Here is a 27,059-nt window from a genome sequence, read left to right on the forward strand (position 1 = left end):
GTAGTTATAATGATGCCAGCATAGCCACAAATATTCTCCGGCATTGAGCGATCCAATAAGCCAGGTTTAGTATGTATGTAAAAATCACAGCAGACAGATATTTATTATTTTTCATCACAGCTTCGGCTCAGTTGGCTTCGAGCCTGTCGACGTGTGTAGGTGGCTGCAGCATTAACGCATTTGACTGTGTCTACAGTGGTGTGTGCCAGCATGTTGGACGAATAGGTTTGATGAATGGAGACAGGCTGAAGCAAAACTGCAGCGATGCCAAATTTGTTCCATGATGTTGCCGTTGAAGAAGTAGTGATGACAACACTGTCATATGAACAACCGCTGCCCGAGCCAGCACCGAGGGTTATGGCACCAGGACGTTCATGTAGTCGTCATAGATCAAATCACGCTGTCATTGATGGCATTGAAAAAAGTAACAAGGACGAGGTATCGAGTGCCCGGCTACTCTGTGCTGCAGCTAACAAATGCATTTATTTGAGCCAACCTCCGCGACTCTGGTCTGGGCGGCCTGAAGCTCTCCACGGTTGGTCAGCACTCCAGCCACTTTGCCGGCTCAGCTTTTATTCCCCGTACCCTGGAAATTGAGTTTTGCTTGCCATGTAATGTACTCAAACCTACATCTGCAGCTGACAGATAAATCTACTTTTTGTTGTGCCTGACAGATGGCTGTGAGAATGATGATTCGCCGCGGCATGGTGCTGTGTCAGGACGAAGGTCACTTTAGATCTTCCTCCTCTCTTGGCTCCGGGCGAGGTCGCGATGACCATTATGTCTCCAAATCAAGTTGCGAAGCTTAAATGATTTCTTTAAGCTTGTTTGGTTGAATGAGATGACAGGTTCCTGGATTGTTTTGTTCCAGTGCTGAATCCTCCAGCTGCCTGACTACACGGGGAGGACACCCTGAAAATCCCTGCTCTCCGCTAAAGTGCCAACAATATCCATTCTTGGCGGAGAGACGATGGCTCTATATCTACAGAGCAATAATTGCGTGCTTGCCTGTGCGTGTGGTTACATACATGAGGGTGCCGTTCAGCCAGTTTGATAAATACCACAAGATGACAGATCTTTATTGCAGAGCAGCAGTCGGGGTCTGACGCTCCAAAGACCAATTTCAGACTGTTAACAAGCACTGGACCAGGAATACCTCACAGAGAAATGTCACAAGGCCTCGCTTTCCACACCTCTTTACCTTCACTCCCCCACCCCCCCACCCCCCTACCCGCCCTGCCCTCAGCTCTCCCATGGACATTCAACGAATTGTAGTTCCTCTCTTTCAATTTGCAGAGCGTGTTGCCTCGTTCCACAATATGCTGCCCAGGGGGATTGTGGCTAGGCAAGAGCCGCGGCCCCGGCCAGGTCCGCGGAGACCTGATAACCTTTCAGTGTTGCTTTAGCACGCTGTGTAAAGAACAATCAGTGTTTATCACCGTCGACTACAGGCGACTGCTGATTCAATGTCATGCAGACAGAGGGAGAATGAGTGCATCACCGGCTTTCGCTCTGACATTCTCCAGCCGACAAATAACTTTCCGTCGACTTAAGATTTTGGGCTTTTATTGCTTTTTCTCGTCTGTAATCCGCTCAAATCCATGGATTGAAATATTGCAGAGGATGTACGTTACAGATTTACATAGCTCGGCAGCTGGCAAGGTAAAAAATAACACATTCATGCATTTTAATGAATGATGTGAATACTAACTATTATCCTACCATATGTCTTGAATTAGGATGTGATATATCACACATTTTCAACTCTAGAGAGTTGTATGTGTTCAGTCGAGCAGCAGTAGCCTGAACAGGACAGTGTAGCTGAAACAATGACCAATGTTGCATCACAACTGTGTAAAATGTAATGAAAATGAAATGTAATCCACCAGACTGACAGTATTGGTGAATGAATTCAGCCACATTAATACCAAATCACAGATGTTAGCCAGATACTAACAGTGTTCCTCCCCAAAGCCCATTTTCCACTGGTCAAAAAACCCACCAAACCAACGAACATCTGGCTTTTGTCTGCAACGGGAATGGGTATAATCAGCATTCACTTCCGGGTCAATGTCTCAGGTTTGAATCGGCTCCAGCTCCGGCTCCGGCTCTGGCGTTTACATTTTCTATGTGTGCCAGATAAACATGATGCACCGGGGAAAAGAACAGAAAGACAAACTTGTCTACCCAATTTGAAAGGAGTTGATTACCTTTTTAAAACAGGTTGCTAATTTAGTTGAAAAGGGGTATTAGTGACCAGGGTACTGAAAATAACCTGTAACTTGAAGTATTATCCACCTGTTTTGTACTTCAAAGTCTGCAGATCTCGATTGTTTATGTGTTTTTGGCTGGACCACGTATGAACGTCCAGGCCACCTTAAGAGGGAGCTGTGTGAAATACATTGCCTCAAGGGACGTCACTAGAGGCAGCGTTGGTCGGATCTGAAGTCTAAAATTTCAAAATAAATGGGAGTGCCACCTAAAATGATTTTAACAGAATAATGTGGGGAAGGTTGTAAATCTATAATTGTATTCGCAAATAGCTAATTCATAAACATAAACTATTCATTTAGAGGCACAAATTAGTATTTTATGTTTTACCATGAATGCTACTGGGCTCATAAAAAAAACATTAATGAAGGTCAAGATGATGATGAAGAGCTGCAGTGTTCCTCAGTTTGCACCCAGCCAGACAACCTCTTGTATTTCTCTTTACCTGTCTCTCTTCTTTATTTCTCTGTCATCTCTCTATTGTCACGGTTTAATTTAAAACAGGGACATGTAAATATTAAACAGCATTGACATGCCATCATTTAAAACAACTTGTATTGTTAAATTAGATTATACAAGTATTTCCAAAAGGCATCAGGAGGCTGTAATCATACTGCATTATTTTGTGTTGCAGAATACAAATTGTTTTTTATTCATTTAAAATGCATAAAAATGCAAATGTGAAAACAAACAACAATTACAATGCAACATTTCTTTTGGCAAATGTTTTTCCATGTTTATGTGCACCTTCTTTGTAGAGAGATTATACTCAGTTGAGGGAACAAGGGCTTTTCAGCCATTGTTTCAAACCAACAATGAACCCTGCAGTGTTGCTACTCCTGCCATTTACTTTATTTACTCATGCTGCAGGAAGAGGTGCCCAACATTTATGTGATACAATTCATAATGTGCCTGGCCTTGATAGCAAAAAGACTGCAGAGACTCATTGGGAAGCTATTGTAATGCCCATTGAGGGAAAGTTTCCCAGTGTGGCTTCAAGTCAAATAATCCAACAATGTGATGTTTTTAAGTAATTTGCATGAGCAGGAACTGAAACAACATGTTGAAAGAAAAAAAGCGAAGTTCTGCAGCTGCAGTAAAGGCAAGCTTTAAAAGGAAAGTAATTTATGGACCGCCAGCTGGTCTGTAAAGGTTACTACCAGAGGCAATTCAGACATGGAAGTTCAACAAGAACCTAATTAAAATACGACAGGCTTGTAGACACACCACCACACTGAGATGCTTTCCTGTCTGGTGAGCATAAAGATAAGACTGCTCTGCCGTTTGTTCGAGAGAAATTGAAGTCTTCACGGGGGTCTGTCTTTCTAACGTGCCCGTTTCCCCCTCTGCTCTTTCCCCATCCCAGCGCGGATCGTGCGGAGCCGCCAGTGGTGCGAGATGGCTCCCTGCATGGAGGGGGAGGTCTGCAGCCTCCTGTTCAACCGATCCGGCTGGACCTGCACCAGGGGCAGCGGTCGCATCAAGACCATCACGGTAATTAACGAGACGTGATATTCATACACGACATATGCACTTTACAGCGTTGCGGCCACGTTTTCAGCATGTGTGAACCCCCGCCCTCTGCAAGCTGATAGCGTTACATGAAGTCTCAGCCCCTTGAGGCAGAAAGTGCACACAGCAGGTCATGGTCCAGGTTTCAAATGCTGCATCAGTTGTGAATCTCAGAGGGAAGACATTTAATGCTTAGCTGTTTCATGTGAACCTGGACCTGAACTACAAAGCATGATCAGTGCGCAGCCTCGCTCAGTGATGTAGCAGCGGATGTCACAATGGTTTGATTGCAATCCACAATTTAAGGGTCAGGGGTCAGGGTCGAGATGCCCTAGTGGAGAAAAGAAATCATATAAACAAACGGTTTGGTATCACTTTCAATCACCGTCTCTTTTAGACTTAGAACTTAATACTATAAAAAACAAGAGTCCTTTTCCACAGGTCAAAACCAACTAACGCCCACCGACATCTGGCTTTTGTCTATAACGGGAATGGAAACAAACAGCAAATGACGGAAGACGCAGATTTTTATCGGCTTTGATCGGCAGTGATAGAAACATGACACTCGGGTGAACCCTTAAATAACCACTGTATATTTCTTCTTTTTTTACATCCTGGAAACAACATTTTTATTTGCATCATGCAAGATACAACAGTGGTAAGACAGTGAGATGCGAGAGCTTCTAAGTTTATTTTTGTGATGTCGAACACGAGTCACCAGGGGATAAAAACAGAAAGTCAAACTCCTCTACAGGTAATTGGAAGGTATCAATCAACCTTTTCCGGCAGGTTAAAAGAATGCTAATTTGGTGTTAAAGAGGTAGAAGCTCAAGAAGAGTTTTCTGAAGTTTCTGAACATTTACATACACATCTATTAGACTGCTTTGTTGTTTGAGCCACTGGTCAGGTTATATACACCACCCAGAAACATCAGCATCAACCAGAAATACTAAGAAGACGTTAGAATGCACACATATCGTTTCAAGAAATTCTGTAAATAACTATTTTGTACAGAACATCTTCAGGTACCAGGAGTTACCTGCTTATATCAAAAACATTAAATAGAATAAACTTGAAGTTGCAAGTGGAAACCACAGAATTTATGGGGATTTGGTGAAGGGTAATAACAAGAGTCACGTCAGTCTCCTGCCTTTTTAAACTCATTAACATAGGTCCCACATCAGCTCTATCTGCTGCTGATGAGGCTCTTATGAAACAATACACAGTATAAACATCAATACACGGCTGATGGAAAACATCCGCTGTGACATCACTTGTTGGGGTGCAGCCAACACGCAGTGCAACACACTGAACTGCTCACTGGCGAGCGGCTCAGCAGCAGGTCTCTGTGATGTTTAAACCATCATCAAACCTGGGTGGGCAATAATCAGAGGCTTCTCTGAGTGCATGTACAGTGGAACTCCTGAGTCATGCCGACAGAATGTAAAATCAAATATGAATATGTGCAGTCTGTTAAATAACCTGCTCAAACATGAGATGAGGCACTTGATATCTCGGCGTAAGGCTGAGGAGAATAACAATCGCCGGCAGCACTCCGTGACCTCTCTGTGACTCTGCGGGAGACGGAAGTGAAAAACACACCATGCTGAATTTTTAAAACCTTCAATATGGTGTCATCTGCTCCTCTGTAGGCTCCTCCCTCTCGCAGCGACACGCCTCGGAGCTGCCAGCGCTGCATCGCTAACTGAGGCCTCTCAATGTGATTAACTCCCATTCGATAAACACATCATTACTTCATCATCAGTAATGAAGATTAATTTCATCCGTTCTTTCTGTATCGTTATAAAGGAAGTAGCATGATGAATGAATTTGAAAGCCATGAATGACTCTGAAGGAAACCTACAGGCGGGTCCACAACAGGCGCTCCGCGGGCGCTACCGCTTGTCCACTCGATAGCTGAGTCGCCATGGATACAGGTCTCACTGTCGCTGTGAGCTTCACACTGCAACACTTGGCAATTTCACACTTTATACACAATGGAAGGAGGAGTTCTGTGTTCTGTGTTTGTCATGCCCAAGAACCCCCCCCCCGCTATAGTTGGTTGCATGTACATGATTGTTGTTCCAAAGTTGGCACTGGAAAAGTTCAGCTTTTTTGGTTTTGGCTTGAATTGAATTGAATTGAATTCCATGTTTCCTTGTGCAGACACTTGCCGCTTGATCTCAGAAAACGCTTTTGATACCACGTCTACATGTCGCCAGCTCAAACCACATAACATCCCGTCAGCTGAAGGAGAAAGTCGCCAAGCAGATACTCAAATCTGAACAACCAACTCTGAATTTCTCTTTATTTTAAAACCTTTGTTCAAGCGGTGATAAAAAACAAATGCTCAACAATATATTCAACATTTCTCTTCTGCAGTCACATATCAATCCACAAATCACTACAACATATTGGTGACATTCTAATGATTGGCCAATAAATCAGCCTGGTTGATTAATAGATTCTCATAGACGATTTCAATCATTCTCCACCATTGTGAAAGGAAAAATATCTTTCTCAAGCAAGTAGACAGATATCTGCCTGAGTTATGAAGATGTCAAAACATAAAGATAGAGAGAGACCAAAGGGAGTCGCAGTGGGATGTGACTCAAAGAGACAGAGTGAGTGAAACAGCACAACACAGCATGTTGATGTCAGCAGGAGATGACACGACGGTCCGAGCAGCAGAGACTGTTGTCCTGGTCATGAGGTACACAAGGTCACGGGTCAACCTGTCACTGGCTCTGTTGATTTTCACTCTCTCTATTTAACTCGCATGCTCGCGGTGTCTTTATCTCTCTCACGCTCCTCTGCCTCGTCCGTCCGGCAGCCCTGGGCAGCTGCAGCAGATTTCATGCATACAATTCCCATCGTGCTCTAATCTGCCCTGACAGCACACTTAGATGAGTGTTTTGCATTTGCACATATATTTACTTAAAAAAAAAAACTGCAGATTACGTGTTCAGCTGAATATCCCCCATTCGCTGTCAGTGATCCGTGTTTTTTTTTCCAGAAGTTAAAAACTTCTTAAGTGATGCTTGTGTTTTTCTTTCTCTCGTCTTTTTGTGTGTGTGTGTGTGTGTGGGGGGGGGGGGGGATAGTGAAGATTGCACAGCGGTGCTGAGGAGGCATCCAAAGGTTTTTGTTGTAAGACCTAGAATGGGCGGAAAGCACATTCAGTGAGATAAAATGAGAAATCTATACGGTCGATTGATCGGGCGGTGGGTGCATGGCCGGGGATGCAGCGTGCCAGGCGTTCACTTGGCAAGTACACGCGAGAAATCAGGTGTGGAGACGGAGCTGGAATTGTGAGAGGATCTGTCTTCACGTGCACATGATCACATTACAAAGCAATCACTGTGACGTGTCTTTTGAAAGCTGACAATGGCTGCAGTCATTGTTCATGTGATTCCTGCTGCGGTGCGCAGGTTTGACGTAGGTGGAGTCAGCCGCTGGAATAAAGTGACAAATGTACCTGAATGCGGCAGATCAAGCACGAAATTGTGCACCTGATAAAACATACATTATGCTGTAAATATCGATTACGCACATGGTTTAGGTTCAGTTGCCCTTTTTACCAATGTCAAATTGCTCATTGAATCCAAATTATAACTAATGCCTTTTGGAATCCCAGGTCAGTTAAAAAATGACTTCAAGGTTCAATGGTGGTTTGATCAATCTGCGTTTTGTTGGCTGACGAGGCAGAAAGGCTTTGTTTCTGATTGGCAGCCTCGTTAATGTTCACAACGTGTAGCTACATCCAGCAAACGAAATGAGTAGCAGAAGATATGAAACGCAGCTTAAATTGATTTGACACATTGAATGTACGTTATGTGATGTGATATATTTGCGTTATCGAAAAATGTGCATCCGATATTTTCTTTGTACATGAGGTTATCGAAGTAGAGATAGGAATGAGTAGTTCAGCAGATGTGTTGTTTAACCAAACAAAATATTTATACAGTAAATCCTCTCGGGGGCCATCTCTGCTGTCATCGGTTGGTTTTCAGTTGTGTGTGTGTATCATGCTTTTGTCTTGTTCATCTGTTTGTGTTAGGACCTGACTTGCATGGGGCCTGTACTACAAAGAGACTTCAACCTACCCACGATGTATTTTCATTATTAGACTTGAATAATCATTATAACTTCGGGCTTCCTGGAAAACCTCAATAAACCCTCTCAATTAACCCTGGGTTTCCTTATCCAGCTACAAACATATTCATATAACACAGGTAGATAATTATGAGCAATTCAGTCTGACAGAATTTTATTATTTCATTTATAATTCTAAGAACCAATGAGCAATGTTTGGATCAGTTTTTAATAAAATCTGATTTGTATTAAAAGCATGAACAGTGGGAGGTATCATGTAAGAATTAAAGAATATTTGTTGAAATTAAGCTGTAATAGATGTTATGAATTTATATGTTATGATTAATGTCTTCCTCTGTTTGTCAGGAGCTCTGTTATAAACAGTTCAACCAGAAAATTGATTCTTCTCAACTATGAAGAAATCTGCTAACATTCATAATGTCTCACTCTATCGGTCGGTAGTTCACTCGTTGATAAAGATCTTATCTTGAACTTAACCTGCAGGTTAGCGGCTCAGCATAAGTTGCCATGGTGATTTACCCTGCTTGGTACTGCAGGCGGCCATGTTGGATGCAGGCAACCAGTGTATGACACTTTTATTCTGAGTGCTGCTGGAATTGATAAAAGTGGACCCATTGATAATATTGTCCTGGTTGTAGCTGGTTATTCTCTCATCACTTTCACACCAGCTATTGGCCCAGGTTACCACATACAGACAATAATGGTCCCCAGTGAAGGCTGCTGATGTCATTCCCTGATTTGCCTCCTGCACCACAGAGACACCTATATTTCACAGGCTAGTAATCATAAAAAAACAATGGCTGCGTTTCAATGAGATTTGCTCTGAATGTTCTTGATCTTATTAGGATGAATCCTACTTTGTGTAATGACTGGATGACCTTTCCTCTAGCACCACTATCAGGCCAAACTTTAGACAGGAAATACTGAGAATTAAATGGCCGTTTTACTGAGCATATTTATTCTCCTCAGAGGAATTCGACGCTCGGACGAGACGCCATTAAAGCAAAGATACCAACCTTGAAATAATCCAGGTACAATTTACAACAGAGTATTCAACCAAAACCTGTAAGTATCCTACTGCCCCACCAACAATGCAGTTGATGCATTGATGGTGGGGCAACAGGTTTTAATATAGGTGGAGTGTAGGGGTTCATTGGTTAGATACCATTGTTCTCCCTGATATAGATTCAAATACCTTTACATTTGCATAACGGCTGATACCGAGTATTGACCCGATACCAGTGCATTTAAAAAGAATAACATCTTATACAAAGTATTTTGACAGCTGTACCATCCGTGTATGACTAGATGATTGCTATCATTGTTGCATTGGCCTGGCTCAGGTTAAAGCCTTTGAAAAAAAATACATACAGAGAATACATACTGTAGAAACAGTTTGACAGTCATTACTAAAAAAGATTAAACAAATAAGAAATCGGCATCTAAACTACTTTCCTTGTTATCAATGGGGTTGGCGTGCACACGCACAATTCTGTGGGGCAAGGATCTGGCTCTCTGTAGGTGAAAACAAGCATTTAATACATAATAATAAAACAGCAGAATAGTGCTATGATCACTCAAATTTACTTGATGTATTAATAAAGTGATTTACGAGTCTAGCTTCACTACACACCAACACATTCTGTGCACCTGAACCTCTTTCACTGCACCACCCTCCCTCAGGCTGCCCCTCAGTGTGTGTGCAGCTCATGGTGGCACTGCCAGGTCACACTCTCCAGCTCACCTGCTAATGGAGTTTGCATATGCAGCCCCGCTCTCCACTGCCAGCTATCCATTAATATGAATCACTCTCTGGAGGCCCACCCAAACAAGCTGGCAATTTGTCTTCACTAGTGAGCCGCTGAAAGATCTACACATGATGGTCTCCGTGGCGGAGTGTGTGTTTCAGGAGGGGTGGGGCGAGGAGTTATGAGATTGGTTTCATACACTTGACAGGAAGGCTGCGGATGAGAATGGCTGGGTTACACAAGAGCGCAGCGGCGTGCCGGATGTGTGCGAGTGTGCGGAGGGTGGAAAAGGCCGTCAGGTTGAAAATTGGCAAGACAGACAGAATTTAAGACGGTAAAATGACTTTTTCTCCTTTCAGGCAAGCAGAAGGTTTGTGAGATTGCATCACTTGCTCCCTGCTTGGTGAGACCACCGCTGTGGTATATTATTAGCTTGTGCTAATCAAGTGAATGGCTCAAAACTAAAAAATCCCTCTTTAAAGATCGGACTGTTTCCCCACATTTGAAGACACTTGTAACCCGGAGTGGATCATATTCAGACTGCAGCTCATGTGCCCTCCGACCCTCAGACAATACTCGACAGTCGCCAGGAAAATAAATATTCCTACACCCACACAGCACCTGCCACTGCTCAGCTACTGTGAAGCCTGGACAGAAAAAAAAATCTTTTGCAGTTGGGCATTTTTGCCAAACCAAGGGGAGAAGAAATACACACACAAACACACCACACACACACTCTGCACCAACCGGGAGGTCAGAAGGGCTTGCATCATTTTTTTTTTTTCGCACTGATCGCCTCCTCCAGCTATGTGCTCTGTGTTCCCCTTGTCGGCCAGCCTGAAACACTAGTGGAGTGTGTGTGGTCCTGCCAGTGTGTCTGTCAACATGAAGACATCATACCCAGTTAGCTCTGAAAGCTTTTTGAAAGGAGGCCATGCGACCAAAAGAAATATCTTGATTTTTACAGGGAAAAAAGAAGATGCACCTTACTGAGAAGTAGAAAGAAAACAAAACAGCTGTCTGAATTAAAATGTGACAAATGTGAGGCATGAGGGTAAAACACGAGGAGAAGCTGGATTGTTCCGGTGGCACTGCATCGATTCAAATTGAGATATGAAATTCTCACCTCTTATAACAGAGAGAAGAGAAGGACAGACGATGTAGTTATATAACGATAGCTAGCACCTCGGTTTAAAAGGATTCAGTGTCTACGACACACAACCAGGCAGCCAAGTCATGTATAACCATGGTCACTGCAACCCTTCCGACCCGAGACACACTTCTCTTCTCAGGCGACGCAGCAACATGGCTGATTGTCTGCGTGCTTCTCGAAATGAATTGTTGATTAGTTGGTGAGGCTGTAGAGTCGCTGTGCAGCGACAGATCTCTGCTTGGCTTTGTGTCGTTAGTGAAAGAGGATGGGAGAGGATGGAGCGCTCAAGTAAGAGTAAACAGAAAGACAACAAGGTTTCAAATTGAGGCTCAGGTGCACTGCCAAGAAATGTCCTGGCAAGTGATCTTATTTCAAAAGGAATTTCAATACAGATGGTGAAAGATAATGTTGAGGTGGCATTATTTCACTTCTCCAGAAACTGCAGTTCAGATTTAGATTTAGATTTGTTAATACTGCTGATTCAAACTGTGAAACAGGCAAGTGACCTTTTCTCTGCCCTACTGGCATTTGCTAGGTCTCGTGATTGTGTTTATTTTGTTCGGATCAGTCCCATGAAAAAAACACAGACAATTAATCTATCATGTACATAACTACAAGCATATCTCATAATGATAAACATGATCTCATTCTTCTGTGCCACGGAGCTCAGTCATTGTCCAAATAAATTATATGAATAAATCACACAAATGCGCCAGTACCAGGAACACTTTATTTCACTTGCCTTACTGTCACAAATACCCTCATTTTATTTGAATTTAATTTAACTAAATGTGTATAAATCCACCACTGAAAATAGTCCCGAACAAATGCACTGTTCTCCAGTTCCAGTCATCTGCAGTAATGTTGGCTCTAAACTACAACTCTCAACTGGAAAATACTGAAAGGTAACAAATGGAACAGTGTTGTGTGGGAGGTTCAGGGTGAGAGTGATGCTCATATAATATAATGAACAAGTCAACTCTCCAAACTAATGCGCGATAACTGCGCTAATGCTGGAGCTGAAATGTGAAACATCAGACAAAAGCTAGAGATTATTTCTTATTAAGTTGCTCTCAGAGTCTTTTCAGGTCCGAGTTTGCAGCTGCCTGTTCCCGTCGCAGACATCTTCACAGAGTGGTCGGGAATTAGCAGAACTACTTTACACCAGGGAGCAGCGTTAAAGTGAGGAGTGGTTCCTCTGAATCTCCCTCTGGGGACCGAAATTACCCCTGAAGTAGCTTCACACTAAATGAGAATGAAAGCTTGATTTGAAGAATCTCAGTGAGTTCTTTGACTGATGGTACTCAAACACTCAGATGTGGCCTTTTGCTCCTCTTAAACAGACCATAGGTGAACATTAGTAAGTATATTTTTTCTATTTTATATATTTTAGTATTTTTTGATATGGTCTGTAGCGGTAACACAAGCTTGACTTTTTCTATCTTTAATAAGCTATAAAAGATGCAGATGCAGACACCCACACATCTCACACAGATATTGCTCTCTTGCTGCTGATGCAACACAGCCAGTTGAGATCTAATATAACATTAGTCAACCAGAGAAGCAGAGGTGCCTTTGTCCTTCTGATTTATTGCCTTTAAATGCCGCTTTGTCTTTGTTATATTTAAACCTCCAATCTGCATGGGGTGATGCATATATGCTTCATGTGTGCACACCCCGGAACAGTATTTTTTGCACAGATCCATGTGTTGTAACAGTATTAAAAGCATTCTGTGGCCACTGCTGCTACTGAATAACAATAATCCTGCAGAAAGATTCCGCTGAAAGGACTAACTGCTGCTGCTGGTGAGGGGAGGGGTCACATTAGCAGCCAATCTTTTATTTGTCATGTGATTTCATTTGTATGGGCACATTTCCACTCTTTTAAAACCAAATCTCAATCCAAGCAGCTCCTCCCATTGAGGACATAATCTATTTTCAAGAGGTGCTTTTCTTTTCTTTTGGCTTTCGGTCTAATCTGCAGTTGCATTAGCATGTTTGTGACTTTGCACTTACCTTTTTTGGGGGTTATGTAAATCGTATCTTTTTCTGTTCTTCTCTGACTTGTATTTGTCACAGCGCTGCCGTCTGAACCTCCTGCCAACAGATTTGTATTCTCAGTGGGCTGCCATCTTTAGATAAAGGTGGTCTTTGATGGTGAAATCACTTTCATTTGGAGCTGCAGCGCTGTGAACAGCAGCATTCATTTAGCCTAAATAAAACGCATAATGAGAGAAGTAAAGTAGGTTGTTTCTTGAATAGTAACTCCCAGTTCGGAAGGCAACACAGAGGAAAAATGTGCCCCTGAGTAAAAACAGAGGGGAAATCACAGAGGAAATCAGGACCGGAGGTCATTAGAGAAATATTTGTGTATTTGAAATGCATCGTAAAAGATTATTTTTCAAATATTAGATATGCATTATGTGCACCGTGCTCTGCTGGTTTTCAGTCTCATTTGCAGTTGATATTATTAAAATCTGTTCACCTGCAAGAAATTACAATCAATTGAATCTCTTTCTGCACTGTTGGGTTCATATATATAGAAAACATATTGTTGCAACAGATCAGTATACCAGACAACATTTTATGTATTAACTTCCAACAATAAAATACAATACAATTCAACTCTATTAATCTTGAATGGTTGGTTTACGGTAATGAAAAAGAGACCAACTACAAAAAGATACAGACAAGCTTTGACAAACATCCACTAAAACTAAACACAATAAAACACCAATAAGAGCGGTTTCTCTAAAAGTACAACATTTCAGTTTCACATGGTTAGATTATAATATGTGTGTATGTCATAATGTGAAATGTCATAATGTGACACACATTATTATTATAAATATTGTTATAACTATAAACCTTTCACGTTCATCCATTTTTCTTCTTCTGGTGTGGTAGCGTAACCCTTTTGGTAAAAGATGAATTACTTTTGTGCAGCAGTATGTACCCAGAGAGCTGCATATGTGCAATAAACCAAAACTATAATTTTTGATTAATTGTCAATCTATTAACTCGGATGCACCACCACCCTCTCTTTGAACCAGACATTAGACAGAGGAGCGTTAGAGTGCAGCTCATACATTTGATGTTTCACTGGCTCACCTCCAGGCTCTCGTATACGTTGCCGATTGTGAACCGCGAGTAGCCCTGCCATATTGCATGTGACAGCTTCTCTCTGGATCCTCGGGGAGAACATACTGTAGCCTTTGGACGAACATTTCCAAAATGACTGATGTTCAAACAGCATGCAAGTCCCTGCCAAACAGACAGAGTACACGGAGGTTACAGTGGATAAGCAAATACTCTATTTCAGTTGCGTTCACAGATCTTCTGCTTATCAAATGGAAAAAGAAAAATGCGCTGCTTGGGCCTCAGCTCATCTGTTTGTCAGGTGCTATGGCACGATCATCAGTCTCGAGGAGATAGCGTGTGAACTGATGCCGAAAATATATTGAAATAGGTTCGATTGATAGAGAGGTTCAGAAAAAGACCCAAATTGCTGAAGCGAGCCCCCTCGTTGTGGTATTGAACATGCACAATATTCTGTGTGAGTCAGCTTCATGATTACATTGACAGTATCTCGTACTTTGTTTGGTAGTCGTCCACGGGATGTAAAACTGCAACACGTTGTTTTGTTTTTTTTTGTTTCCTCTGGTGCTGCCATCATCTATTAAACCAGTCCTTTATTCACATTGACTTTGCCAGGCACATGTTGCCCCCCTCTCTTCTCCGTCTGTGACCGGGAATGAATGTGGTCTCCAGCGCTGTCACTTTGCGATCGCTTTATCCCACTCCCCTATTTGAAGTACTGTCAGAGCCGGGCTTTGAACTGCCATTTGTGTTTTAGCCGGCATGCTGCTCGTCTCCACAGCTTCGTCTGTTGTGAAAATTGCCACAGCCACAGGCCACATTTCAGCACAGGGGTTTTTGTAATAATAATTGCACAAGAGCCTCTTTATGGACTGGACACATTCAGGCGAGCTCAGCAGCATCCTTTTTTCAAAGCGCTGATGCCTTTTGTTCCCTTTGCATCTTTTGTTTATGCATTTTTAATACATTGTTTAGTGATGCCTCCACTGATGCAGACAGCAGCAATCTCTCATTTGTTGTGCAATTGTAGATGCTGGATCCGCCCTGAGACCATAACCCCAGATCTGCTAGAAATAAGATATAATTACTCACAGTACTGTCCTCAAGTAGAAACAAAAATAATGTCAATATGTTAATTGTTATGCAATTCTCATACTACCTTCACTGTCATAGAACAAATTGTGTTGGAAGGGGTATTTTTCAGATAATCACATATATATTGATAATATAAGATTTATTGATCCCTCGTGAGAGAGATTCACTTGTTACAGAAGCAGGTAATCCAAAAGACGTCGGCAATTGAAATTGAAAATATAACTGAAACAGGTTTTAAACTTAAAATAAAAGTAAACAACCATCAAAAATGTAGATTGGCACAAACCTCAGAAAGGAAGTTGGAGCTGCTGCAACAAGCTGCGACTCATGCAGCGCCATCTTGAAAAATAGATAGATTAGATCAATTTTTTTCCGTATCCTGAGGGTTGAAGGATCAGTAGTGTTATACAGTGAGCACATTTCAAAGCCCCTTGATCGGCCCAATAAGACATATTTGATTTAATTTATTAGTCCACATAAATGTGTTGACTTGACCATATGTTCTCTAAATTGCACAATGTTTAGTTGACAGCTGTGAGTACTCTGCAGGTTAAGATTTTATATCAACTGATAGCCGATGATGCATATTGTTATAGATTAAACCACTTTCTCACATGTAATAATAATAATATAAAATATATTGTAAGACTAAAATATGTTCTTCAGCCCGTTCACTCCGAGTGTTTTGCTCCTCATGCTGCATTTCACTTTCCACTCCACATGTCCTTTGCTTTGCATTACTTTCCTTCAGTATGAAAATCAATACACGCGCTCTTGCTTGAGTCCAGTTATCCATCACAATTTATATCAAGTCTGAATCCATTTTCATCAAAGTTTCATTAGTGGTTTGAGCTGGTGCATTGCTGATGTTTTATATTAATCTGCACTTGAAAACTACATTATCGAGCGGCTGTAATTTACATTTACCCAAAATTAAGGCAGACTTGTAAAATAACTATTGGTTTTCCCAGTCGTACAGAAATACACTTAAACCAGTGTCTGTCTGGGACAAATATAATCGAAATGACTAATCAATCAAAAAAACTGTGTCATGTGACAAAGTCCGACGCTGTGTCTGAAATCACTCACTGATATAGTGAGTTCGCTATTTTGTAGTGGTGTCCGAATGTTTAGTGAAGTTTTTATACCCTATATAGTGGACTCATTGTCTCCCACAATGTATCATGGAACGTAATGGTCACTAAAGGCTGATTCATGCTTCTGAGTCAGAGCCTACGCACGTCACCACCAGTGGCGCTATTTCTAGTTTCTATCTGCAGTAATATTTCTATGCTGGTGTTAAGTGATTCCTGTATCTAGTTTGCTTAATTAGAAGCTCTCTGACATCCCTGTTTACTTCATAACAAGGGCTCAGCGTAGGGTACACGTCTACAAGTAGGCTGCGGCCTAGCTTCAAGGCAGAGGCATGAATTGGGTTTAATATATACCATCATGCATTGAGCTCGTGGGGGAGAGACCACCAGAGGAGTGAGCGCAGCAGGTCTGACCTGTCATTTAAATTGAATAGAAGTAGAGCAGTACGTCACAGCCCAAAGCTCGGGAAAGAAGTTTATTTTTACATTTAAAGATTGTCATCCAACATGTTTTTACCTTAAAGAACAAATACTAAGTGCAAAATAAACAATACAAATTTACTGCAGTTTTTTGAAGTACACAACTCCTAAATTAAATGTGCACCTTACTGAATCATTAATTTTGCATGGATGTTGGACATATATTTCAAACCTCTGTGTAAACTGTGGCCCCTGATTAAGAAAACTTTTAGTTCCAATACCGTCCCTCAGCTTTCAGCCTTAAACTCTCTGTTAGCATTTTTTGTTCTAAGTCTCACAGACATGCTCTCATCAACCATGTTTTGCAGCCACAGCACGCTGCTGTTGTCAGCAACACATCTCCAGACAAGCAGGACATCAGCTCTGCATCAGGCTCAGCGAGGCAGGGTCTTCAGTGAGCTATAGCTGTGCTTGTTAGCCTAATGACAACAGCAGCTTGAGTGGCCAGTAATGGTCTTGGACCTTTGAGAGTTTCCATCTGATGAAACCAACTAAGTCCTGTGCAGAACTTCACTTGTTTTGAAAGACCTCTGGGAGAGGTCTTTTAGTTACTGCAGTGATGGCATAGTGCCTGTCCCCATAATGGCTGGCTGGGCTGCTGGTGAGAAATCTGCGGCTTGAAGTGCCACCAGATATACTGTCGCTGCTTTGTTTCCTCCTGAGCATTGAGAAAACAAGCTGTCTGATGTACATGCAGCGGTTTCCCTCTCTATCGGACACAAAGATTTCTGGGAGTTGCAATGTTACCTTTTCTGAGAATATTTGTGTAGTGCGAAACATACTGTATAAAAAAAAACACTTTGATCCTAAAATACGCTGTGTTGATGATAAGGAAGGGAGTTAATTGAATCCCTTAATTTTTAGCAATCTCCGCCGGCGCTCGCTCAAAGATCCAGGCTATGCACCTGTGAAACTGTGAAACTTTATCATTTATGCACAGTGCTCAGTGTTTACAAGTTATGATGAAACAAGGGCACCCCGAGCACAGAGACGAGGTCCAAATGCTTCAATTTCACCACAGCAAAATCAATTAGCAAAGCTCTTATTAGTCTGTTCCCCAATTCCCCCCCCCTCTTTCTCTCTCTCTCTCTCTCTCTCTCTCTCTCTCTCTCTCTCTCTCTCTCTCTCCTTATCTGTGAATCTCCCTGATCCTCAACGCCAGCGGGAGATAAATATGTCTTCTGTGTCCTTGGATTCCTGTCGTGTAAGCACTGGTGCTGGTGAGCACTGTTTACCGGTGTGCACGGCAGGCAAACAGCCGGCACGGTTTGTCCCGTGGGACCAAATTCACCTTGTTACCCTTTTAATTAGTAGGAGCAGTTAATAGTGCTGTCCGCTTCTGCCGCCTTAGCACTCTGCTCTGACTTCAAGAATCCCTCAGATCGATAGCCACGAGTCGCACTGAGGCAGGCAGATGAGCGAGAGGTGAGGGGATCTATTGTGGGAGCAGCTCAGATGCATTGGTGATGGTTTTTGGAGGGAATGCCAATAACATACTATTCTCTTTAAAGGAACCTTCAGGGCCTGTGTACGTATAACCATCCCCTTTCCTTTTTCCATGTACATTTGAAGGGATAACAAGGTCTCTGGGCACATTCCTGTCACCCAGCGTCTCCTCATCCACGTTTCCTCTACCTCGAAAATGAATGTAATCAAAAAGCTAAGGGTTTGCCCGGCAGATTCTATTGTGCTCTTATAAGCTTTTATCCAGCTGCTCGCCCTGTGCTCATTTCTTTTCTTGTTTTGATTTAGAGATGCAGTGGAAGTACTTAGCATTTAGATGACATGCTGCAGAAGAGGTGTGATGGATCAGTGCCTCTTCAGAGGACTGAATTTCCTCGACAGTGCCGCAGCCGGCCGACCCGGTCGGACAGACAGAACGACGGATCGCGGGACGTCGGGCTGGGTGGGCAGCAGAATACCAAGTCGGCCTCGCTGCTGCAGAGAAGCCTGGCACAGCCGCCAAGAGAGCGGGGACTGCCGGGAATGCCAATGCAATGCCCAGGCAGCCGTCTCGCCTTGGCTCCTCCGATTGGCTAAACAGACCATTAGCTTCTTGATTATGATTAGCAGAGTCATTATCTACGAAAAAGTGGCTCATTCACCAATATTAAGAAGGCAAGGGAGCTGTTTTCTTCCTCCGGTCAAGGGGAAAAGTGCGTGTCTTCATGTGTTCTCCGTAAGATGAATGCACGCGGCAAGAAGTTGTTGTTCACAGAGAAACAAAGTGGAACACTGTTTATCACCCTGCCCTACAGCTAATGTGATAAAAAAAATTCTGTCTGTGTGATGCCACTGATGGAAGAAAGGGAATGTCTCTCAATCGTTAACGCGGATGATGAGGTGGCCATTACTCGCTTGTATTTTCCGCTCGAGGAGAGAGGCAGTGTCCTCAGAGGTCATAAAAACAGGGAGAGAAGAAAATAACCTTCATCTTCCTCCATCTCGCCTTAGATATAATTGGAGTACATGCCATCTGTGCTTTTAAATGGACATATGCTGCTTTGTGTCCAAGGCCAATATGCTTAAGGAAAGTTGAATAAAACGTTTGTGAAGGCCGGTCCTCTGTTTCCACTGATGGCGACCTTCTGCTTCTCTTTTCCAGCCTATGCCCAAGGAGCCGTCGTAGGATGCAGAGGAACACAGCAGGTATGAGAGGTTTTAATGATGTATTTTATTCTACTTTGCAATGCGGGTGCAAGTTGGGGTCACTTTAACATACAGCGCAAGCAACCGGACACTTTTGATAGGTGCATCTCCAAGAAAGGCAGAAATAGTTTATTTTCAGGGAAATTTAATGAACAGCAGAGTCTGCGCCTCCATTCTAAGTTGATACAAGGGGTCAGTGTCGCTCAGAGCTGGAATGAGTCTGATACTATCGTCTATTCAGCAAGTGTTTTCCACTCTCACTACTGAGCTAAAATAAAGATCATCCAGAACTTGGAGGAGACACAATGGAATCTACCATTTCTCAGGATTCAGTCACTTTGATGTATCTATGAAAGGAAGAGAAATCAAAGACGACTATTTGATTTTGGGAAATCCACAAGGATGAACATAAAGGCCCTACTGGTTACATCAAAGAGAGCGGCTGCCAAGGCTTTCTTTTATGACCAAAGCGAAACACATATATTTATTCTAAGCTCTTTTTCTTCCACAAACGCAACAACTGAAAGAAATTATTTGTATTATTTTCAAAATTTCACAGTAAAATATTCTTTAAAATGTTGCTTGCCTTCCTGACGTTCCCTCCAAGTCGATACCTGCTTATTAAATGTTTGCGAGCAAAGGAGGACTGGTTAGCCTGATTCTGTTGGGGGGTGAGCTTCCACAAAAAACTTTATTTTCTCTAAAAAACAAGGAAATCTGCTAAAGATTAAACTGAATTCCTCTCCTGAGAACATTGACTGAGTGTCTGCGAAACTTGTATGTTCTGCAAAATCACGGGCATTTGGAATCTGCATGCTTTATGTCTCCTAGCCAATATTCTAAGATTGATTTTCCCTCTTCCTCTGAGAAAACAAAATGAATCACGCACAATTACCAAGGACAGGGGAGAAGAGGGGAATTGGGGGCATCATAAATATTTATTTGCAAGCCCTGGGAATTTGTGCAATTCTGTGTGGATTTGCCAACTCATATTTAGGTGTCTGAATGATTTATATTGTCGGTCCTGGGTGTCACATTTGTCCACTGTCACCCAGAATCAGTTCTGTATTAACATTTATGGATTTATCCATAAGACATTTTCATGACATATCATTCAAATGGGTTTCCTGATGAAATGATTGGTTAAATGTATTACTGCATACACTCATAGAACCTTTTTAGAATTCTTCATAGAATTAGCTTTGTTAAAGCAGAATAATTCAGATCTGTAATTTATAAAACTGCTAGTCCTAGCAATCAGTTTTTCAATCACACTTGGCCATTACATAAATGTTCAGCATCACTTAATGGAACAAAGCTAACATTATTTTCGGAGCCTCCTGCAGCAAAGGTAGAAATGGCACAAAAACATCTGTGAATCGAGATATAAAGAAGATAAATGTCTCACAGGAAGAATCAGTGATGGGTTTTAAACCCTGTTTTTCTATTAAAGCATTAATCAAAAACCATCACGAGAATGAGTTGCTCTCACAATGAAGACCCTCATAATATTTCTCATCAATTTCACCATTTATTAGATAGAGGTAATGGTGAAAGAGAGACTTGGCGCATCACTTAATTATCATGCAGATGACATGATAATTAAATGAGTCGCTAAGTTTATTACATTTATAACGGGAAGACAAACACTTCTCTCTGCACATTTAACCTTGTTTCGTGAAGCTGTCGTCTTTATGTTAATGGTTTCATTTGTGTGTTGTGTTACACTAAATGATATGTTATGCTACATTTGACCTTGTGAGACTTGCTGTCATAATTTTAACATAAAAGAGACTATTTAACAAAGTTAAAGTCCGAAAACGTAGGTGTGTTTTTTTCTATCTTTTTCAAGATGGTGGTCTTTTAATTTGAGAGCGGGACGTATTTCCCCTTAAGATTCTGTAATGCTCTCACACAAATAAACCCTGCTTGTGCTTAGATTTCCTCTGCTCCAGCTTAAGCGCTTCTTCTCGAGCTCAGACTTCTTCTGTGTCCAAGTGACACTTCTGCTTTCAGATTTGTCCCCTGTTCTTGGAATTTTTTTAGTGAGCAACATTGTTCCCATACCATAAACTTAAACTAAAAACTAAAACTTAAGATCCCTCTTTCTGCCGCTTCATGTTGACCAGTGTTATACAGCACTCCTTCTCCATGAAGGTGTCGTCGTTTTTCCAGCCGGCCGTACAGGATTCTTAAAGACATTAAACTAACATTTGGGGAATTGGTGGATTTGAAGAGACTTTTTGCTTAATCCAAGTGCAGAAGAAAGTATCCAAGACCTGAGGAGAAATCTGACAGCAGGAGCTGGAGCGTAGGAAATATAAGGACAAACACTGTTTATTTGAGTGTGAGAGAGAAGTGTTGAGTGAAAGCATTACCAAATCTGAATGAGAAATCAGTAAGTCCTGCTCTCAAACTGGAAGACCACACTGTTAAATAGCAATAGGAGAAAAAAAACGTAAAGAGGCTTATGGAACCGTTAAGATTTGATGTGATTTTGATCTGATCCCTGTGTTTCTCCTCCATTCCCCAACAGGCTCATTGACATCCATGATTCAAAAAGGAACTGATGCCAGTCACTACAACCGAACATTAACTCGATTCACCTACAATGCTCCAAAACTTGACACCAGGCGTGATCTTCTGTTGAAAATTTAATTAAATTAACAAAAATAATCATCCCCGAGCTTCTCCCATCACCGCAGTGGAAGACTCTTGGCAGCAACTTGTTAGAACTATGAGAAGTCTCAAGTGAGCAGCATTGGAACACCATCGCCATTGAATCTTCACTGCAGCCAAATTCATGGACTCATCATAGAACAAGACCCTTGTAAGGAACAGCTATCACCAGATGATGGAATATTCATTGAAGTACTTTACCTGTTGTTTGAGTGAGTCACCGCCCGGTCTGCAAGGTGACGGCTCCTTGAAGGATTTTTCTTTGTGGCTTGAATTACACTTTTTCTCTCAGAAGTCAGCCCCGCTCTTTATCGTGACTGCTGTGAAACTGTCCAGGGTTATATTCCAGCCGAGTTTCTTTAAAGAGTCACGGCTTTACTGTTGAGCCAGCCTGCATTGTCCATTGGATTCCAGCCTTTTTAACACCTCCCTCTCATTTGTTGGGGTGAAACTTTAAAAGGCCGTTGCCTCCAAAATCTCTGCTCACACAGTTACGGACAAGGTGGACGAGAAAAAGCATGAAAGTGGATTGGGATGTTGCAGAAGAGACGACAGATGAGTTGACTGTCTTTCCTCCGTGAACGAAGGGTATATATGAAGGTGAAATGTGGACATTTAGGATGATTTAGCTTATATCTCATGTTTTTTTTATTATGTGGTGCCAGCATAGATTAGACAAGTCATTTTCTGTCAATGAGCCTCACACATATTGTACACATCAACGGGAGCATTTGGCACATGTGGACCCTTGGCTCATTTTTATCGTCTGTATTTTGAGAGTATGTGATTTGGTGGGTATGTGCTTGTGTGTGTGTGTGTGTTGGGGGGGGGTGTGAGTGAGTGAGAGAGAGAGAGAGAGAGAGAGAAAGAGAGAGAGAATGTGCACATGCAGAGATACACTGTGAAATAAGTAATGTCCAATGCATTATTCATACTCTTGTATATTTTTGGGACACGCCCAGACCAGATCTCACGATCTGGCAAAGAGAATTTCTGATTTTACAGATGTTGGATTTCATTTGAATCTTTGTAGATGTGTTTTTTCCTTTTCTTTATCTTTCCTTGTTTTTTTCTTTAGTACAGAGAAATATTTATTTTGGGGGAAAATATTATTGAAACTGGGTTAAGATCTAAAAATATGTCACTTACAGTAAGGTAAATTCTGTAATTAAGAAATCAATTTATGTGTGATTAAATGTAGTTCAGAATCCTTGACTAAACTGACTTTTTTCATATGAAATGTTTTTGGCAGGCGGCTGGAATTGTTATTTGCTGATTTCGATTTTAATTGTGTTTTATGCGCTGTGGATCTCATTGAAAGCGGAGTCGAAGAAAACGAGAATATGAACACCAGTATGATATTATAAAACACAATCCAAGTACCATGGTGTGACAAGCTGCAGTAATCTGCACAGCGTCCTGTTTGTTTTAGTAAATTATATTGTACAGGTTTTCCCATTTCTCACTGTTTTTTGTTCTTTTATTTGTTCTAAAAAACAACAAGTTAAGCATATGAAGACATAAAGACAGTTTCCATTCCTGGGACCTGAGACGTGTGGATTTGGTGTATGTTTGTGTGTGTGTGTAGATGGCTGGTCCAGGTATTGCTTATGTTATTGGGACCTCAATCTGTTTAGATTGAGGTCACATTATGGGGACTTAACCACTTTAGGACCTTTTCCACCACTAACATTTTCAGGACCAGTTGACCTCATGGGGACCATAACCCTGTCATAAAGAGGCAAGATGTAATTTCTGAGGACCTGGTTAAGGTTAAGAGTAAGATATGCATTGTGATTAGGTTAAGGACACGGCTAAGTACGAATTGGTTATGGTAAGGGCCAAGGAAATGCATTAGGCCGATGAGTTTTTTCAATATAATAACATTACAAGAGTGTGTGTGTGTCTTTTCCAGGTTAACAGAAGTTTGTGGAGTGAGATTTATAAAATAACATTTTCCACCTGATCCCATATTTTTGATTTCATACGGTCTCTCTATTTATCGCCTCTTTGGTTTTCTCTCACCGTAAATAAATTGTCCTGTTTGATTTGACTCACCGTCAGTAATACTGCATTCACACTGAATCTTTTAGTAAAATCGAGAAATGACAAAAGATCTGGACCTTCTGCTCTTCTGAGTGCTCTGAAAATGTGTTCACATCACATATCATTAAACCAACTTCTGTGAGTTCTGACACTTGAGCTCTGATGCAGTGTGGGTGAGGGACTATCAATTGGCCCCAAGCTAAGGCCCAAAAAGTGCCTCAAACGTCTCTATATATATGTCTTGTCCTTTTATTTCCCTCTGTGCTTGTTACGACAGAGCTTTTGGGTGAAAAGTATAAAACTTCAGACCAATTACTTCCCAAAACTGACAAAGCAACAGTAACTGAGACAAACTGGAACAAGAAAAGTTTTCTTGCACAGACTACAATGAAATTGGGTAACCCTTCCGAGTATATGATGTATTATAAAGCAGATATCCACGGCGGTATATTCTATTATAGAAGTGTTTGTGTGAAAGATGACTCACAATGGTGTGATTATCGAGAAATAACCTAAATTGTGCGTGTGGAGTGATTTATTTGTCATACCTAATCTGCACTGTGCATCACAAATTTGCCAGTTTATAACATGGATGCCTCCCAAAGATGAAAATATACTATATGTCTTGTATTACTTTATTTCAAAGATCCAAACAAGTGGGAGAAGACATGTGTGTCTGCCATGTTAGAGCTGGGATCCATCCAACCATTATCTGTAATTCTTATATTTCGCAAGGAGAGGCAGGAGCCAATCCCAGCTGACATTGGGACAGGTCACCAGCAGACATACAGAGACAAACAATCATTCACATTCACACCCACGGTTGATTTAGAGTCTCCTATTAACCTTACCCCAATCGACATGTGTTTTGACTGTGGAAAGAAGCCGGATTACCCCGGAGGAAGCAGACACTGAGAAAATGCAAACCTCAAACAGGATTCTAACCCAAGAAGCTTCTCGCTTTGAGGTAAAAGGGCAAAACACTGCACCAAAGTGACATGGAGCTGTGAAAAAAACATTTACCCCCACACTAATCTTGGTTGAATATAAGGTGCATTTCAAAATTGTGTACATTGTCGAGTATAACGGTTGCTTGTATTTCACCTCATCCTTCGTAACATTTTAAGTTTGCTAAATATTACATTATTTCTGTACATGTTTTTATATATGGAGGGTTATGTTCCTAGAAACTAAAGTATCTCTGTCTCAGAACATTTAGTTCCACATAACTTAGTTATTTTCAGGAAGATGGCAGAAATAGGTCACCTTTGCTGGAGGAAGGGTCAAAATGTACCATGCAGTATAATGAACAGTGTTGTGTGTTTCTCTCTGCTGTAGAAAGCGGAGACGTGGTTTCCTGCGCTTGCGGCTGAGCCAGTATTCCCACTCACCTCCCACAGTTAGAGATGTTCTTCCAGCTGCTTTCTTCCATTCTGAATGTCTGTCTTGCTGTTTCAGGGTTTTTGAATGTGGGCTGCTGTCAGGATCAACAAATGGTACGAAGGTGGTATCCAGCCTCCTGCCAACATGTGGTACAGCACAGTGTGTACACTGGATATCGGAACAGTCTGACTTTACCAGAAGCAGACAATGAGCTGGCATGACGCTGCTTTGTCAAGTTATCTTTGTGTATTCTGGATGTAGGAAGGACTGTGCAGTGATCAGTACTTATAACTGTTAACGCAGAAAGAAAAAGATGAGCATTGGCAGGAGTGACGCTTGACATGATTATTATGTAAATTGTTGGATTGGCTTTTGTTTGAGGAGAACATTATGCATAATAAAAGGTTGCAGCAAGTCATATGATGCATTACACGTGTTGAAATAAATTACTAGCCATCAGTCTGTTTGGCGGGATGTCCCACACTAGCGCATTAATGGAAACATGAATCCACAACACAACTGTAAAAGCCACAGCACAACTTTGGCCGGTGTGTTGACACTTTTGCCCTACACTGTTTTCCATTAATGCGCCTGTGTGAGACATCTTGTCCACCGTTTATCTGACATTAAAGATACGGCAACATAGAGAATGACCTCACTTCACAAACAACATCCAATATGACACATGCTGAAAAGCACAGGTCAACAAACAGAGGTCAGTGAAGGACATCAAGATGAAGATTAAGGAGATAATATAAATAGCATTAAAAAATGCAATAAATAGATAATACATAGACATTTGTTACATGTGTTATCATGTGAAAGGCACAGTCATAAAATACAACATTTACAATGGCTAATTTCTGAGTTTAGAAGCCTGATAGCAGAAGGAATGAAAGATTTGCAGAATGGGTTAGCTCTCCTCAGAGGTTCAAGATAACGGCCGCCAAAAGGCATCTCTGTGAACAATAAAATTAAAAAGAACAATAAAAGATACGTAAAATCCGCTCACTGACATTGACTGACAGTCACTGACTGACATCAAATGGATTCTCTGTTGCCCACGTTTGACAATAGACTCAGTGTTAATATCAACCTCAAGTTGATAAACTAAATGGTCAGCGTATGACTTGTGTCTTGGGTCAACAATAATTTTCCTTAGTTTTTGTTTGGGAACAGACAAGCTTTAGTTCTGGGCTGCACACCTGAACAATTCGTATCAAAAACATAGTTTGTGTAATTGCTAGGGTTGCAAAAAGTTGGAAACTTGCCATGGGAGTTAACGGGAATATACGGGAATTAAAGAATTAACGGGACATTTTGTGGATAATTTATACTAACTGTATTTACCTTGTCTTATACAGACATAAATATAAACATTTGTTTTGTCATAGGCTGATTTGAGCCCTGAGGAAACTTTGGGCACTAGACTATATGCTTCTGGATCTGTGTCATTCTTAACATAGGTCTTTGCAACGTATTTGCAAATGTACACAGCCTTTCCTTCTACAATGGCTGGAGTGAAATGTCTCCACACATGAGATAGTGCACATGGCATTGTTCTGTAGAATAAGATTAGAAAAAAGCTTGTAAAAAAACACTAATGCAATGCCTGAGATATAAATAGTTGGCCAAACAATTGGAATCATCTTTAAAAATATTTTACAGTTGATGTATAAATGAATAGAGAGAGGGTAGATGGACAGATGAACAATCGTCAATCAGCATGTTAAT

The 27,059-nt window shown here is 41.5% G+C and overlaps 1 protein-coding gene across 1 annotated transcript in view; it reads left to right on the plus strand.

Moving 5' to 3' along the window:
* Positions 1-25,697, plus strand: part of tafa5l (TAFA chemokine like family member 5, like) — a 50,789-nt gene extending 25,092 nt beyond the window's left edge. The window contains exons 3-5 of the mRNA XM_062391132.1: positions 3,638-3,765; positions 19,174-19,217; positions 21,754-25,697. Coding sequence (XP_062247116.1) covers positions 3,638-3,765; positions 19,174-19,197 — 152 coding nt within the window. The 3' untranslated portion in view covers positions 19,198-19,217; positions 21,754-25,697. The remainder of the gene's footprint in view (positions 1-3,637; positions 3,766-19,173; positions 19,218-21,753) is intronic.
* The last annotated feature ends 1,362 nt before the right edge of the window (positions 25,698-27,059 follow it).

The sequence above is a fragment of the Platichthys flesus genome, chromosome 7, assembly GCF_949316205.1.
Source record: "Platichthys flesus chromosome 7, fPlaFle2.1, whole genome shotgun sequence".
Lineage (NCBI taxonomy): Eukaryota > Metazoa > Chordata > Actinopteri > Pleuronectiformes > Pleuronectidae > Platichthys > Platichthys flesus.